Source organism: Thamnophis elegans, chromosome 12 (genome assembly GCF_009769535.1).
Source record: "Thamnophis elegans isolate rThaEle1 chromosome 12, rThaEle1.pri, whole genome shotgun sequence".
Classification (NCBI taxonomy): Eukaryota; Metazoa; Chordata; class Lepidosauria; order Squamata; family Colubridae; genus Thamnophis; species Thamnophis elegans.
The window spans coordinates 4,853,890-4,870,991 of record NC_045552.1 but is presented as its reverse complement, the minus strand read 5'-3'; the positions used below and the strand labels follow the sequence as shown (position 1 = coordinate 4,870,991).

General features: G+C 44.8%; 1 protein-coding gene across 9 annotated transcripts in view; it reads right to left on the bottom strand.

Moving 5' to 3' along the window:
- The window catches only part of ARHGEF1 (Rho guanine nucleotide exchange factor 1), a 69,387-nt gene that overhangs the window by 10,184 nt on the left and 42,101 nt on the right, over positions 1 to 17,102 (bottom strand). For 5 of the 9 annotated variants that reach the window (XM_032228117.1, XM_032228112.1, XM_032228119.1 and 2 more), the window contains 11 exons: positions 16,063 to 16,098; positions 11,415 to 11,564; positions 10,339 to 10,444; positions 9,314 to 9,325; positions 5,962 to 6,146; positions 4,399 to 4,545; positions 4,127 to 4,209; positions 3,742 to 3,867; positions 2,001 to 2,115; positions 1,623 to 1,723; positions 476 to 553 (listed from right to left, as the gene is read on the bottom strand). In XM_032228117.1, the coding sequence (XP_032084008.1) occupies positions 476 to 553; positions 1,623 to 1,723; positions 2,001 to 2,115; positions 3,742 to 3,867; positions 4,127 to 4,209; positions 4,399 to 4,545; positions 5,962 to 6,146; positions 9,314 to 9,325; positions 10,339 to 10,444; positions 11,415 to 11,564; positions 16,063 to 16,098 (1,139 nt within the window). The remainder of the gene's footprint in view (positions 1 to 475; positions 554 to 1,622; positions 1,724 to 2,000; positions 2,116 to 3,741; positions 3,868 to 4,126; positions 4,210 to 4,398; positions 4,546 to 5,961; positions 6,147 to 9,313; positions 9,326 to 10,338; positions 10,445 to 11,414; positions 11,565 to 16,062; positions 16,099 to 17,102) is intronic. The other 4 variants (XM_032228111.1, XM_032228116.1, XM_032228115.1 and 1 more) reach the window with 4 other exon arrangements.

Sequence of the window (17,102 nt, the reverse complement as noted above, 5' to 3'; positions counted from 1 at the left end):
CAAATCTTGAGGGGTGTTTCCAAAACTAACAGATGGCTTTAGCTGAAAGTTCTCAACTTATGACCAGTCACTCACCGACTATTCAAAGATACAACAGATCCCCAAAAGCGATTTATGACTCCATTTACAAATTACACTGTCCGGGTCTCCCTCCCGTTGTCATGTGACCTGCATTTTGGGCCCCCAGCAACAGGAAAAACATGACTGCAAATTTACTTTTTTTCTGGAAAATCGGTGCTCATTTTGGGTTTCCAGAAAAGAAAAAATTACCACAGCAAACAGGGCATTCTCTTAATTTCCCCCTTTAAAAACAAAAGGTCATAAAAATCAGGTCCGGTCCCATGATGATCTGCTTTATGACTGTAATCGCTAGGCTCAATTAAGGTCGTAAGTCGAGGACTGCCTGTATGGAGATTTAAAAGGGCAATTCATTTACTGTCATGGCTTCCTCTGTCCCCACTGTGTTGGGACTCACCCGAAATTCACTCAGCAGAGGATCTGTGCTCTGTTTAAGATTGGAGAGATCCAAACGTCGCTGATAATCCTTCAGTTTCTGAAAAACATTACGATGTCCATTTTAAAAAAAAACCAAGATTGAAGTGGTGAAGAAAGACGTAAGGAGAGGTGGGTGGAAGGGAGAGAAAGAGAAGGAGAGGAGGGTGGAAGGGAGAGAAAGAGAAGGAGAGGAGGGTGGAAGGGAGAGAAAGAGAAGGAGAGATAGTAGGAAGGGAAGAGGAAGAGTGGAGGAGAGGCAAGGGAAGAAGAAAGAGGCAAGGAGAGGTGGGTGGAAGGGAGAGAAAGAGAAGGAGAGGAGGGTGGAAGGGAGAAAAAGAGAAGAAGAAGAGGGTGGAAGAGAGAGAAAGAGAAGGAGAGATAGTAGGAAGGGAAGAGGAAGAATGGAGGAGAGGCAAGGGAAGAAGAAAGAGGTAAGGAGAGGTGGGTGGAAGGGAGAGAAAGAGAAGGAGAGGAGGGTGGAAGGGAGAGAAAGAGAAGGAGAGAGGGCAGGAAGGGGAAGAGAGAGGGTAGAAGTAGGGGAGAGGTAAGGGAAGAAGGAAGGGGAAGGAGAGGAGGAAGGAAGGAAGTTGAGAAGGAAGGGAGGTAGAAAGGAAAGGGATAATAAGGTGGGGTTACAACAGGGGCTAGGGATGGTAAACAAAGCAACTCAAACTGTACATTATAACCTTTTAAATGGAATAACAATAGTATAAGAATGGCAAAGAAAAAGAATAACTATGTGAATGTATACCTATAATTGTATGTAAGAGAATAAATGATAGTAAGAATATAAAGCACAATATAGGTAAACAATATTTGGTTATAAATAGCTAAGTATAAATAAATATAGAATTGTTCATAAAAATGGATAACGAATAAGGAGTCAATGAATGCAAGATAGAAATGTATAGAAGGGAAAACACTAACTGCAAAGAAACCGATGCTGAACTGCTGTATGATATACGATGGAACTTCTTGTTCCTATGTTGTGTTAAGTCATGTGTTTGTTTTTGTTGATGTGTTGATGTATTTAAAATAAAAATTAAAAAAAAAAAAAGAAGTGGTGAAGAACAAGGGAAGGCTTTTTTCCCCGAAGTAGAAATGATCGCTGGAGGAAGCATCCTTACCAGTAAGTTCTCCATAACACGCACTTCTTGGTTGACGTGATTGAGGATCTGACGACAACACTCAGCCGCCTTCTCCACCTTCTGACGTTCCTCAGCTTCCTCTGTGCCAGGAACAAAAAAAAAACAAACCCAAAAGTTTTGTGAAGATATTTCCTTAACACCGATCTTTCCGCCTGAAATTTAGGTAGGTCTTATTTTCCAGGAAGTCGGAAAAGTTGTCGGGAAAGATAAAAAGGAAAAGGAGAAGGGGGACGGCAGAGGATGAGATGGTTAAGATAGTGTTATCGAGGCAATAAATATGAATGTGGACAAACTCTTAGAAACGGTGGAGGGTCGGGGTGTGTGTGTGCTGTGGTGTCCCCCCCCCCCCCGGCTCACCAGTGCATTTGGCAATAGAGTGGAGCAACAGCGGATACTTGGTTAGCCTCTGCATCTCAATAGGAATGATGTCCTTCAATTGTAATCGCCGGCATCGGGGTTTGCTTTCTGCTTCCTATGGTGGGGGAAAAATAAGGGGAACCATTCACCAACGGGTGAAAAGGTGCCTGGGAAAAGTATTATGGAAAGCTCTGGGGTTGCCTGTCAGATTTTTGTAGCTGATCTCTCCTGTGAAGAAGATGCTCTCAAAACTATTCATACAAACTGTCTATCCAACCTTCTTTCCATCAATCCACCCTCCATTCATCCATCATCTACCTACCTACCCACCCACCTACCCCAGCCTGCCGCCTGCTTGCCTGTCTGTCTGTCTGTCTGTCTGTCTGTCTATCTATCTATCTATCTATCTATCTATCTATCTATCTATCTATCTATCTATCATCTATCTATCTATCTATCTATCTATCTATCTATCTATCTATCTATCTACCTACCTACCTACCTACCCATCCTATCCATCCACCTATCATCCATCTGTCTGTCTGTCTGTCTGTCTATCTATCTATGATTCTATCTATCTATCTATCTATCTATCTATCTATCTATCTATCTATCTATCTATCATCTATCCATCCATCCATCCATCCATCCATCCATCCATCCATCCATCCACCCATCCTCTATCTATCTATCTATCTATCTATCTATCTATCTATCTATCTATCTATCTATCTATCTATCTATCTATGTTGTATTTGTGCTGATAAATAAATAAAGGGAGACTAGTATAGATCTATTTCAAGCTATTTAGCTCTCATCAGCTAGCCATACCCGAACCTGGGCTGTATTACATATTAGGCAGATGTATTAACCACTAAGCCACAGGCTGTCCTCCGTTATCAGCTGAGCCAGGGAGAAAGGTATATATTTAAAGTCACAACCCTGGTATCTATCTATCATCTATCTATCATCTATCTATCTATCTATCATCTATCTATCTATCTATCTATCTATCTATCTATCTATCTATCTATCTATCTATCTATCTACCTACCTACCTACCTACCTACCTACCTACCTAACTAACTAACTAACTAACTAACTAACTAACTACCTACCAATTATCATCTATCTATTTAAGAGCCAAGATGGTGCAGTGGTTAGAGTGCAGGTCTGCAAGCTGCTTCAGCTGACTGCTAGCTACAGTTCGGCAGTTCAAATCTCACCAGCTCAAGGTTGACTCAGCCTTCCATCCTTCCGAGGTAGGTAAAATGAGGACCCAAATTGTTGGGGGCAAGAGGCTGAACTCTGTAAACCGCTTAGAAACGGCTGTAAAAGCACTATGAAGCAGTATATAAGTCTAAGTGATATTGCTGAGTGTTATTGCTGTCTATATATCTATTATCTATGTATTTAACTGTATCATCTATCCATCATCTATCAATTATCATCTTCTAATCTATATCTATTATCTATGTATTTTAACTCTCTATCTCTTATCATCCATCTATCTACATGTATCCATCCATCCATCCATCCATCCATCCAATCTATCTACTCATCCTTCCTATCCATTTATCTATATATCCATCACCTATCTACCACACGCATCCATCCATCCATCTATCCATCCATCACCTACCTACCTATCTACCTACTTATCATATCCCTCCCTCCCTCCGTCCATCCACCCTAGTCCTATCCCAGGAATGGCAGATTCCTCTCCACTCCCAGCACTTACCTGGATGAACTGGTTGAAACGAGCTTCTTTCTTCTGCTTCGCCTTCAGCTGTTCTAATGCAAAAGATTGGCGGCTACAGAACCGGGAGGAGATCTTCTGAAACCAGTTTCCTTCAGACCCATCGAACTGGGGAAAAGTCATCAAGAAGATCACCTATGGGAATACCCCTTCTTGCCCCCAACGTTCCCAGCCCCAGGGTTCAAATCCCAAGCCTTCCTCTCCCACTGACAGTGGACATCCAAGCAATCTTTAGATGGTTTTGAGGGCCCCGAGATGGCACTCCATGATGGTGTCTGTCAGGAGCATCATTACAACCTGCCTTACTAGTTTCATCCAACTGCTTCCACACAACATGCCACCCCCCCGATTAAACCTTTGCTCTTACTCTAGCCAGGAGAGTGCTTCCAATTTCGGAGACAATCAAATTATTCTCCTCTCTCAGCCTCTTCATGTTCTCCAGAAACACTTCTGAGAAAAGATGAGACCAAGTGTGACTCAAGAGAAGCAAAAAGGCCAAGACAATGACACGTCAACTCATCATCACCGCAAGTCCCATTATTCCTACTAGATAAATCTAGCATGGAAGTTGCTGGGATTTCACACGCCCCCGACCCCTCGTTTGCACACAAACACACACACCCCCCCAGGTGCTCTCACTGTGTTCGTCGATCAAGTCCTCCAGGCTGGGGAAAATGTTCACCAGTTCGCTCTCGGTGAAGAATCCCTCGGTCAACAACGGTTGGTAGAACACCTCAAGTAAGACACGGAGCATCCGCAGGTGGGCGTGCTCTGTGATAAATAGCTCTGTAGGAGGGAAGCCGAAGGTAAGAATCCAGGAAGATCCTTTAGGAAATCTAGGCAATTTTTGACTGTAGTGGGGATTTTGCATGCACAGGGGAGGGAAGATGCATCGATTCCCACAGTGGAAGAACAGATAATGGAGGCAGTGGATTTGGCAGAGACGGCCAAATTAAATCTAAATCTTAACGGAAGTCTTAATTAAAAGAGAGGAATTTGTCTAGTTTTTGTTTTCTACTCGGAAACCGCTTTTAGGCTTTATCCCCGAAAATAAAGACAAAAAAGGAATCTTTGATTTTAGGTTTCAATTGATTGCACTGTCTCTGGCGTTACAAAAGCGATCTGAAATAATTGGAAATGTAAAGGAAACGATTGAAGCTGTCCTTTTCCTTGTTCTCTGAAAAAAGGCGGAAGTCACTACCTTTTTTTTTTACCTTAACTTTTGCATTCTTCCTTTTTAACTCCCGTGACTTTTCTTTCTATTTGCATTTGTTCTCATGATAAACCTTTAATAAGACTTTAAAAATATGTGCAATTGCAAAAAATAAAAAAAGGGGGAGGGGGCTGGAGATCTAAATCTTCCATGAGGTTCGCAAAGTCCTTGCTTCCTCGTTTTGTGTTTTATTCGTTTATCCCCCATTTCCTGTCACTTTGTCTGGTTGGTTTGCAAACTGTTTTTAAACCTGCATTGCAGAATCACTAGTACATTTTGTTACGGTTCTAACAGGAACAAGCATTGTAGCTGGGGAATTCTGGAAGTTGAAATCCACACAGCTTAAAAGTCCCTGGACTTTGCTTTTTCTTTGAAAACATTTCACTTCTCAGACAAGAAACTTCTTTGGCTCTTCAGTTAGAACCCAAGAAGCTTCCTAGATGCAAAGCAAAATGTTTTCAAACAAACAAACAAACAAAAAGTTCACTTACATTTGGGGGCGGGGGGGAAGCACCTGTGGGCCAACCATGGCTGAGTTGATTGGGAATATCAATAGACATTCAATGAGATTAAGAAACCCTGCGTTCTAGGCACTACAATAGATGTTCTAGGCACTACAGTGGATGTTCTAGGCACTACAATGGATGCTCTAGGCACTACAGTGAATGCTCTAGGCACTACAGTGGATGTTCTAGGCACTACAATAAATGCTCTAGGCACTACAGTGGATGTTCTAGGCACAATAGATATTCTAGGCACTACAATAGATGTTCTAGGCACTATGTTAGATGTTCTAGGCACTACGTTAGATGTTCTAGGCACTATGTTAGATGTTCTAGGCACTATGTTAGATGTTCTAGGCACTACAATAGAAGTTCCAGGCACTACAATAGATGTTCTAGGCACTACAATAAAACTCCTCCTGACTTCCATGCATTCTAAGTCTGGTCTACACCTGGTAGGGCTGACAGGGAAACCTCCTCACATACCGTTGATCACTTCTTGCCGCTTCACTTCACTTTTCTTCAGCCTGAGGAGGGTGTCGGGGGGGACAAGCTCCCGCCAGTTTGGCGGGTCCAGTTCCAGTTCCGAAACACGCGGCTCAAACTCCTCAGACTGGGGAAGCAGAAAGGACGGCGGGGGCTCACCTCCCCCAGCCCCTCCGGGTTCCAAACTGAAAGAGTCGAAGCGAGAGACAAACGAGACAGTGAGGATGGTCCTGGGTTGACTTTATCCATCTGTCCACCCATCCTTCAACTTTTGACAGGCCACCCCCCACCCCCCCAACCTGACTGATTCTGGTGATCATGTTTGCTCTGCTCCAGGTCCCACTGGGGTAGCAACGTCTAGTCAACTATGGTTGATCTAGAAAAAGGGGGAGCAGAGTTCTAACTGGATAGGAAACCACTAGGAAATCCCAAGGTTGTGCAAGCTAGACTGGGATAGACGAATCCCAGGGAAAAGACAATGTCAAACCACCCCCAAACTCTGGCCAAGAAGCACAATACAACCAATCCTCAACTTGTGTCCATTGTTTAACAATGGTTCCGTTTCAACAGCCTCAGAGAAAGTGTCTTGCAGCTGTACTCAACCCGGCAATTGTGATTGCAACTTGAGTGCCTAGCTCACATTTTTGACCCGTTGTGACATCCTATGATCAAAAGGTTGTAATTTGAGGCTATTTTTTTTACTGATTTCTGGCAAAAGACCCCATTGGGTAAGCTGGATTCATTTAACCGCCTTGGGATTGGCTTAACAACTGTGACCATTTGCCCGATGACTGCTATAAAAATTACGGTGAAATTGAACTTACTCAACCAGCTTGACTTACAACCACAATTTCTCTTGGAAATTCAGGTCCCAATTATGGCCATAAGCCGAGGACTACCTGTATAGAAGCGTTCCATTAAGTTGTCAGGAGGTTGGGCTCAATGCAAATGATCGTGGCTCTCTGTATTTGCTCCAACACTTCTTGGATAACCCCCCCCCCCAAAAAAAAAAATAAGAATTCTCCTAGTTTCCAGACCAAATGCATCCCACTAAACCAGTGTAATCCAATTCCAGACTTGCAACGTAGATCAGTTCCAAGTGCCAAAAGCATTTGCTACAGCTTATGCTCTCAGCTGATAATCTTAAGAAAATGTTATTAACATTTACCATAATTATCTTCAACTCATCCAACACAGGAGTATTTTCTCCCTAGGATTTTATAATGGGGCAAATTCAAGATAATTTGTGAGATGCTGCTTGCTTTTGGGGTGTTTTTTTTAAGGAGTTTAGGGTAGGTTTCTGACAAATTGGCAATGAACAGCTGCCAATTCAACAGAAGCCTTTCTGCCAGAAGGAAAAAGTAGTAGCCGAAATGTATTTAAATCTCAGAGGCTACACTTTTAACATCTACTGAAAATTATTTTCACACATAAACAAGGTGCTGTTTACTTGAAAGAGTAGCAAGGTGGGTTCAGGAGCCTCGCTGGACTATTTTATTTCTCCTGGGCAGAAGACACCGATGCCTAGAGTGGTTCTTTTAAAGGCTGTCTTTCATAGGCACAACTTTCTGGACTTCAATTTCCAGAATCACCATGGTTAGCTAGGGAATTCTGGGAGTTGAGATCCATAAGTCTTAAAGCTGCCAAAATTGGACACCCTTTTTTTTTTTCGAGGAAGAAATTAGAGAGAGAGAAGCATCTTCTCTTTTATTTATTAATTAAATCTGTCTGTCATCCATCTCTCTGCCAATTCTTTTAGCAACAAGGATAATGGAACAATTGTTTAATTTCTTTTGCAGATAAAGATGCTCCCATTCCTTTGGAGATGACCCCCTGGGATTGCATCAGGGTTGGGTTTCAACCGGTTCGCGGCGGTCCCTGCGATCCGGTTGGTCGCCGAACCCGGAAGTAAGTAACTTCCGGGAACGGCGAAGGCCCCCCCCCCCCGCGCCCGCGCGCCTGCCCGCTCCTTACCCGGTTTTGCCTAATTCTGCGCTTCCACGCATGCGCAGGACGCATACAGCGCCTGCGCGATCCTCCAGGAGCAGCTGGAGCATCGCACAGACGCTAGTATGCATGTGCGCGCCGCACGCGTGCATGCGCGCACCACGCGCATGCGCGAGGACGCCGCCAGCCTCATTCCAACCGAACCGGTTGGAACGGGGCGAGAAACCCACCCCTGGATTGCATCCATTGTTTATGTTACTCAAGATTTCCGGGGGAGGACCTTCCAAGATTGATGATCCTTTGTGATCCTACTTGAGCAAGGGGTTGGACCAGAAGACCTCAACGGTCCCTTCCATCTCTGTAATGCCTGGACAATGTGCTCCCGTCTCTGCCCGTCTTGGGGGCAGCTGAGATGGCGGCCCTTTCACCTACTTGCGGCTTCCCTGCTTCTGCCGAGCCTGTTCTAGAGTTGGTTTTTCTTCCAGCTCGTTGGCCCGGGCCGCGGCTTCGATGTCCACATCGCTCCGCGAACGCGGCTGTTTGCCTTTGGCCGAGCCTCGCTGAGACCGCTTCCGCTCGTAAACCCGCAGGCTCTCCGAGCGGCCCAACTTCCCTGTCAGCCTGGCGAGGGTGGGGACACGCACAGCCGGGCCACAGACAAATAAATAATAATGGGGAGGGGGGGATTTTGGAGGGACAACAACCACAATGCGAGAGGACCAAGGGATGTTGGGTTTGATAAGCCGACGGGAACACGGCGGGAGATGAAATGAATCACGTGAGAGGTAGAAAGAGCCACAGATGAATCGCCAGCGACACACAGAAAGGGAGTCACGAGACATTTGGCACCAAAACGGCGGCAGGGATCACAACCGGAGAACACGCAATATATAAGGGGGGGGGGGGAGAGGAAGACAAATTTGGCACATGCAGCGGTGGAAAGAGAAAGGAAGAAGGAGAAACGTGAGACCCTCCCCAAGAACAAACCGAGATATCCATGCACCAGAAGAAGGTGGAACTGCGAGGCAGACACACACACTCCTGGCAAGCCGGATCCAACCGTAGCTACAGCCCCCCCACCAAACCCCACCCAAAATGTTTTGCTTCTTAAGGGGAGGTAGGGGTTTGACAACAACCCCCTGGGGCCACCTCCTGCCCCTTGCCAATGCTCAAAATAAGGCCTGCCACAAGACAGAGCTGCAGGGGAAGAAGAGAAACACCCAGGCCAGGTGGGACCTCGAGTTTAAAAAGACGCCTTCTCTCCAGCCACCGGTTTGGGAAGGCCGGCGTGGCTTCCCAAGGCACCTCCGGTGAACGAGGGGTCATACTTAACTCAGCTTGTGTGTCTTCCCCTGAGGAAGGAATTCATGCAAAGGGTGAGTGGGGGGGTGAGGAAGCCACCAACCTTTTTCGCCTTCTAGAAGGGAAGAACAGAATATAGAAGGGTGATTGTGTTAATACCGGAATGAGAGACGAGAGGAAAAGGAGGATTGGGCAAAGGAGTGGTGGAGGGTGGGGTGGGGGGCAAACCCCATATATTAAGTCTCAGGAAGAGATTCCATGCTGTTTCACCAAGGAGCCGAGGAGGAGCAGTGGTTAAATGCAGCACTGCAGGCTACTTCAGCTGACTGCAGTTCTGCAGTTCGGCTGTTCAAATCTCACCGGTTGAGTCAAGGTTGACTCAGCCTTCCATCCTTCCGAGGTGGGTAAAATGAGGACCCGGATTGTTGTTGGGGGCAATACGCTGACTCTGTAAACCGCTTAGAGAGGGCTGAAAGCCCTATGAAGCGGTATAGCATAGCTGGCTGGGGGATTCTGAGAGTTGAAGTCCACAGGACTTAAAGTCGCCAAGGTTGAGAAACACTGGTCTAACTGCTATTGCTATTATTTATTTATTTATTTATTTATTTATTTATTTATTTATTTATTTATTTATTTATTTATTTATTTATTAGACTTATATACCGCTTCATAGGGCTTTCAGCCCTCTCTAAGCTGTTTACAATTTTTTTTAGCAAATTGAATCAGTAACTTGCCCCCACAGTCCGGGTCCTCATTTCACCCACCTCGGAAGGATGGAAGGCTGAGTCGACCTTGAGCCGGTGAGATTTGAACCGCTGAACTGCAGATCACAGCCAGCTAAAGTGGCCTGCAGTACTGCACCCTAGCCACTGTGCCACCTCGGCTCTATTGCTATTGCTATCACTAGACCGAATGGCTGTTTCTCTCCAGGGGCCACAGTGACATCATCTTTAGATTTCTGGTCAGCCTTACAATCTAGGCTTGTCCATAAATGACCCCCCAAAGTTTGTGGGACGGGCTCCTGGATAAAGAAAAGCTGGCCAGATTTGCCAAGCAAGCCCTGTCCACTTGTATGCATCCATAAGGACCCCAACTCACCCTTTGCCCAGGCCATCAGCCTGCTCTCACCTTTCATTCTCTGTGCTTTCATCCAGCGAGATCTGTTCTCCAGCTAGGGCTTGCTCAGTGACCGGCGAATCTCCTGAATCAGCTCCGAGAGTTGGGCTGTCCAACCCTAAGGGAAATAGAAGAAGGTGTGAAGGAGGATGGAAGAAGAAATGCTGCCAAACCGCTCCTTTCGTTAACCGAAAAAGGTCTTCCTGTAGTGGAATGCTGTCTGGATTCCGAGGAGGGAGGGGGTGCATTCAGGAGGACCAAGAGACAGTGAAGTTTATAGATAGTTCGGTTGAGAGGAAGAAGGACAAGAAAGTTTCTACCTAAACGTTCTCAGAACTTATCTTTAATGTTGGTTAATGTTGGAGATGGCTTGTCTTAGTTTGGCAAGATTAATCTCTGGCTCCAAAAACCAAGAAAGACACAGCGAGGTCTTCTGACCAGTTTAATTTATTGTTCTTCAGCTATAGTCAGAAATTTTGCCCAACTAAAGCAAATTAAGGTTAAGGTAAAGGTTCCCCTCCCAACTCTAGGGGGCGGTGCTCATCTCCGTTTCAAAGCCGAAGAGCCAGCGCTGTCCGAAGACGTCTCCGTGATCATGCGGCCGGCATGACTCAATGCCGAAGGTGCACGGAACGTTGTTCCCTTCCCACCAAAGTGGTCCCTATTTTTCTACTTGCATTTTTAACGTGCTTTTCGAACTGCTAGGTTGGCAGAAGCTGGGACAAGTAACGGGAGCTCACTCCGTTACACGGCACTAGGGATTTGAACCGCTGAACTGCTGACTTTTCTGATCGGCAAGCTCAGTGTCTTAGCCTTGGCAACTTTTGAGACCTCTAGACTTCAATTCCCAGAATTCCGCAGCCAGCATGTAAGGACCGTGGAAGTCATCTAGACCTGGTTGAAGCAGGAAACCTTATACCATGGTTAGCTAGGGAATTCTGGGAGTTGACGTCCAGAGGTCTTAAAGTTGCCAAGGTTTGATCTAAATTTTGCTTCCTCTGGATGCTCAGTAAAGCAGCCCCTCCCTTCTGGGAATCCAGACCACGTTCCACCACACTTCCCTTTCTCCAGTTCATCCCCTCTCTCACCCTGCTCCCCGTCATTGCTCTCTCCAGGTGGGGGATGCACAGTGACGGACACACTGGAGGGATCCTGCACCAAAGGGTTCCCTTTGCTACGCCCGGAGGTTCCTTCTGATAACTTGGCTTTTTTGTCCAAGGCTGGGGTCTTCTCAGCTGCTTCAAGGAGAAAACGAGAGAGAAATCAAACACTGCCAAGGAGCCGCTCACCTCCGCCGAACTGCTCTTCCCACCTCACCCTTCGCAATGGACTTATGCACAGATTAGCACACTCTGGATTGAGGGCAGTTTCAAGAACCAAGAAAGCTCCTTCTCTCTCTGCTTGGTATAATGGGATGCATGAATAGCTTTCAACGAAGGGAAGAGGAAAAGCTGCTTAGGGAATACCTCGTAAGGCCTCGGTAAGGCCGCACTTGGAATACTGCATCCAGTTTTGACCGCCATGATATTAAAAAAAAAATCTTGAGCCTCTAGAAAGAGTGCAGAGAAGAGCAACGAAGATGTTCAGAGGACTGGAGGCTAAAGCATACGAAAAACAGTTGCAGGAACTGGGTATGTCTAGTCTAATGAGAAGAAGGACCAGGGGAGACATAATAGCAATCTTCCAGGATTTAAGAGGCTGCCACAAAGAAGAAGGGGTCAACCTTTTCTCCAAAGCACCTGAGGGCAGGACAAGAAGCAGTGGGTGGAAACTAATCAAGGAGAGAAGCAACCTAGAACTAAGGAGAAATCTCCTGACAGAACAATTAACCAGTGGAACAAACTTGCTTCCAGAAGTTTTGCATGCTCCAACGCCGGAGGTTTTTAAGAAGATGTTGGGTATCCACTTGTCTAAAATGGGTTTCCTGCCTGAGCAGAGGCTCGGACTAGAAGACCTCCAAGGTCCCTTCCAACTCTGTTATGTTGGTATTCTGAACAGTCAGATAAGAGGGAGCATAGCCCACAGCTGTACATCAGACAGAAAGAAAGAAACACAAAAACAGCCCTCCCTAATGTAGGCAGTAAAAAGGAAGTGCGGGAGACTTGCATTTTCAGATTTGCAAGATTCCATTAGTGTAGCTTTAATATAGTAAACGTAGCTCATTCTCTTTTGTGGCCTGTCCAGTTTACCTGGCTGACTTCAGCCGTGCAACTCTGGAAGCATAAATTTCCCACCTGCCATTGTTAAACTCCTAGACCCACTAGGGCAGATCCTTCCTAAGTGTCTTTCCTTGACCATTACCCCAGTTGTGGGCTCCTGCCTCTCTTATCCGATGGCTTCCTAGACAGCATCTTCCCTCTTCTTTGCCTCAAGATTATCCATGTACTGCATTACGCTGGAGGAAAAGCGAACCATAACTTGCTCAAGGTAACCGAGCATCTCCTGGGACCACAACGCTCAGGTGGATAAAAATTTGATGGGCCTAGCAAGGAGGAGCTAAGTTCAATTTAAATTCAATTTTCTATTCTTTTTTCAAATATATTTTAGACTGTTTTTGTTAAAGATTTATACCGTGTATGGTATAAATTCTGGGAAGTCGGGGGAGGGAAGGCTGGGGAGGGGTTTGGGGGGGAGGGGGGATATATATTAGGCTTGACAAGGGGTTTTAGATTTTAATGTAATTTGATTGCACATGTATACTGTCTTCTCTTATTTTTTCTTTAAAACTAAGATATGTTAAGTATACTGATATGGAAGCATAAATACCATCAACATAGAATGGAGTTTGCTCAGAAGCTGAAATACACCAAGTGAATGAGAGGAAGAGTGGGAAGCAGAGGAGAGAAGAAAGATAGGAAGAGAGGGACAGGAGAGAGGGGAAGGGGGGAAGATGAGGAGGATAAGGAGGAGTGGAAAGAGGAGAGAGGAGAAGGAGAAAGGAAGGGGAAGTAGAGTAGAAAAGGATGATGGAGGGAAGAAAGGAGGGAGGAGAGAGGTAGAAGAAAGAGGTGTATGGAGAGCAGAAGAGCTAATAATGGGTTTTTATCTTTCTGGGCGTTGATGGCAAGAGGAACTGATGTAACTACTACTTAATACAATAGGATATTGGCTATGTAATAGAATGCATGTGATTATATGTTATGAAAATGGAAAATAAAAAAAGTATATTTCAAAAAGAAATATTTTTTTGGATGGGTCAGGTAACTTTCTCCAAGCCAGGACAAGGTACTTGGTGCAGTTCAGAAGAGAAATGAACTCCCACTAGAGAAGGTTGATGGTAGCTGAATAAGAGTTTACTCAGCTTTCTTCCAGCTGGCAGACAAACCCTCTAAAATAAATGAATTTGTCGCTAACTCTGCATCTGTCACCCTACAATTCTTTTAGGAAAGTAATATTGGATTGACCGCAAGTTAGGTGGTGCAGAGTGCTATAATTACTCCTCTCATTTTACAGTGTTTTTTTTTAAATTCCTTCCACTTTGTTCATGCTCTTATCTTATTTTACTGAACTTTAGCCTGTTGTTTTTATGTTGATGTGTTCGGTGGGTCTGTGAACTGTATTAAGGGCACTGAACTGAATACTGATAAAGAGACTTCCTTTAGACACAGCAGAGGGCAAAGTCCGAGGGATGGAAGGACATCCTGGGCATATCATACTAAACTACATGTCTGTTTGGGTTTAACATGCTCTGTGTACCCAAATGCCAAGTTGGGTGGGTTTTCATAGAAGGGATAGAGCGGGATTATTTGGCTAAATTTGGTAGCTGCTGTGAGAGATCTTTCCAAGAGCCAGCAGAGATGTCATTATATCAGCAATAAAGAATCACACGCCTTCAATACCTTCATCCCAGTAACAGGGAATTCAACTGTTTGCTGTGGCGGGATCCAATCTGGGTCGGTCCCTGGCATCAGGACTTTTGTCTTCCAAGCTTTCAAGTTCATGCTGGAGCCCATCCTCGGGGGAACCTCTTCCTCTCCAGAACGTGAGGATGGACTCCAGCACGAGTCTACACGCTCAGAAGACGAAACCTCAACATCATCCTGGGACACTTATTTTATGTTTGCCATGGCTTGATTCTGGCTCGCAATTACCATTCCGTGGCACGTCAGATGCAGTTCCTGGATTAATAAAAGTTCTGGAGATGTTTACGAAAACAGGCAACGGCAGGCTACCCCAAGCAAAGAAACCACTTCCCCAGATCGTAGGGGGAATAGGGGAATATCAGGACATTTCTGCCTCCTGCACAGAAGGCTGTGTTGTTCCTGTATTTCATTTGTTGGAATTCACGTCACCTGCTCTCTTTCACCAACCATGAAATGTCTATGCAGATTCTCAGCCTCCCAGGTCATGGCTGCCCCCAAGGTGCTTTTTCAAAAGGCAAGCGGGCTTCGTTTTTCCTTGAAGTCGTTTCGCTTCTCACCCAAGAAGCTTCTTCGGTTCCGACGGAACGGTGGAGGAGAGAAGCATTTATATTCCTTGCAGTCGTTAACGCTCTCTCTGAGAGTCCTTGAGGCCACTTGGTGGTTTATCTGTTTACCTGGAGGTTCTACCACAAAAGCGCGGACGACAAAATCGCGGTCGACGAAAGCGCGTATGTGACGTCATCACAGCGCGATGAAAAAGATCGAAAAAGATCGAAAAATGTAAAAATAAAGCTAAAACCTTCCCCTAACCCCCCCAAACCTAACCCTAAACCTAACCCTAAACCTAACCCTAAACCTAACCCTTAACGTAACGAAAAACCTAACGCTAACCCTTAACCTAACGCTAAACGTAACGCTAACGCTCTAACCCTAACCCTAACCCTTAACCTAACCCTAACCCTAACCCTTAACCTAACGCTTACCTTTATGTGAATCGGCTTGCTGTAATTTAATTTTTATTTCAATTTTTTGATCTTTTTCGTCGCGTTGTGATGACGTCACATATGCGATTTCGTCGACCACGCTTTTGTGGAACGCGCTTTTGACGGGTCACGTACCTGGATAGCGTCCTGTTTACAACACAGTCCTTTCACCAATCCCAAAAAGGTTTCGTGCCCATTTTTGCACCATTCAAGGTTGCCTTTTGAAAAAAGCACCTTTGGGATGTAAATCTTGTTATGTACTCTGCTTGGAAAACAGTCACGTTCAGTTTTACGCAGATGCCGAAGAAACTAAGAGCAGAACCAAGACAGTTCAGCTAAGCCAGAATCAAACCGACAAACAAGCTGTGCAAAATTGTAATAATACTGAGATTTCCTGCCATGTCCTGGTCTTCCAAACTGGGAGAAGGACTTTTTTCTTTCTTTCTTACCACCACCAAAGTTGGATCCCTAATATTAATTATCTACATATAAAAGTTGAATGCACCCTGGGAAGTAAAACCGAGCAAGTGCTTAATTTGTGCATAAGCCATAGAGAAAAATGATAGAAATCTGTGGTTTATTCCCCTCTTCGCTGATTCAATGCAAGACAGACAGACAAGAGGAGTAACACAATGGAGACATCGCATGCCGAGAATTTTCTTGGGGAACACGACAGGTGTGATGAGCTTTCATAGGCACGTGTATGATTCTCATTAGTAGATTACTTGACGGGCGAGAGTGCAACGGTGAAATTAAAAACGTTAGTGGCGGAGGTTACAAGATGGCAGATTAGTTCTACGTGGCTTCCTGATCGGAGGGGATGGATGGGTACACGGGGTGCCATGCGTTACTACAGAGCTGGTAGGAGGAAAAAAGTGGGGTGCTAGTACCTTCACCCTCAGGTTTGGGCTGTCTGTAATCAGAATCTACAAAAAAAAATGCAGCAAAAAAATATAATGGAGAATGATGGGGAAAGAGATGTCACGTTAATCCCTTCCTAGCTATTGCCCAAAACTGCTTTTTGGGCAAGTCATATGCCAGACTCATCAACCAGATGATCCGATGCACACAAATGGATCACCGTTTTGTGGGCTGGTGGAATCTGTATTCCTTATTTGCCTAGCAACGATTACCACAAGCTTTCCAAAAAAAAGAGAGAGAGAGAGAGAAGAAAATAGCCAGTTTCCAAAAGATGCTTCTGAAAACTCCTTTGAAGTTGATCCTAGGATGAGTCTCAAGCCAGTGCTGGCACTCAAGTGAAACTGGAGTAAATCCAGATGTGCTCCAAGCTACTTTTATTTTTCCTGAAAGAACAAGTAATTTAGTTTTCTTCTTCTGCCTCAAAAAGGAATACCTTAATGATTGGTTAAAGCTATGGACTAAAGCTGGAGACATTTTTTTTCCAGGGTTGAGAGGGAGGGGAAATATATATATTCCCCCCCTCAAATGTGTGTGTGTGTGTGTGTGTGTGTGTTGTATTTGTGCTGATAAATAAATAAAGGGAGACTAGTATAGATCTATTTCAAGCAATTTAGCTCTCATCAGCTAGCCATACCTTTACTGGAATTCGAACCTGGGCTGTATTACATATTAGGCAGATGTGTTAACCACTAAGCCACAAGGTTCTCCTCCTTTATCAGCTGAGCCAGGGAAATAGGTATGCATTTAGTGTCACAACCCCTGGTATGCCCAAATATATATATTTATTTATTTGCAAAGGAATGTCATGGAAATATTTCTGGAATTGTGGAACTCCACCTGTGTGTGAGAGAAAATCTTTCCCAGGGCAAGTTCTGTTAAACTTAAACTTACTCGAGGTTCAGTTTTAATTGTGATTTGTGTTAAAATAAAATAAATAAAAAAAACCAAACCCAAAACCACATCTCAGGTAGCCTTGACTACAGCCGAGCTGAAAATTTCATTGCTAAGC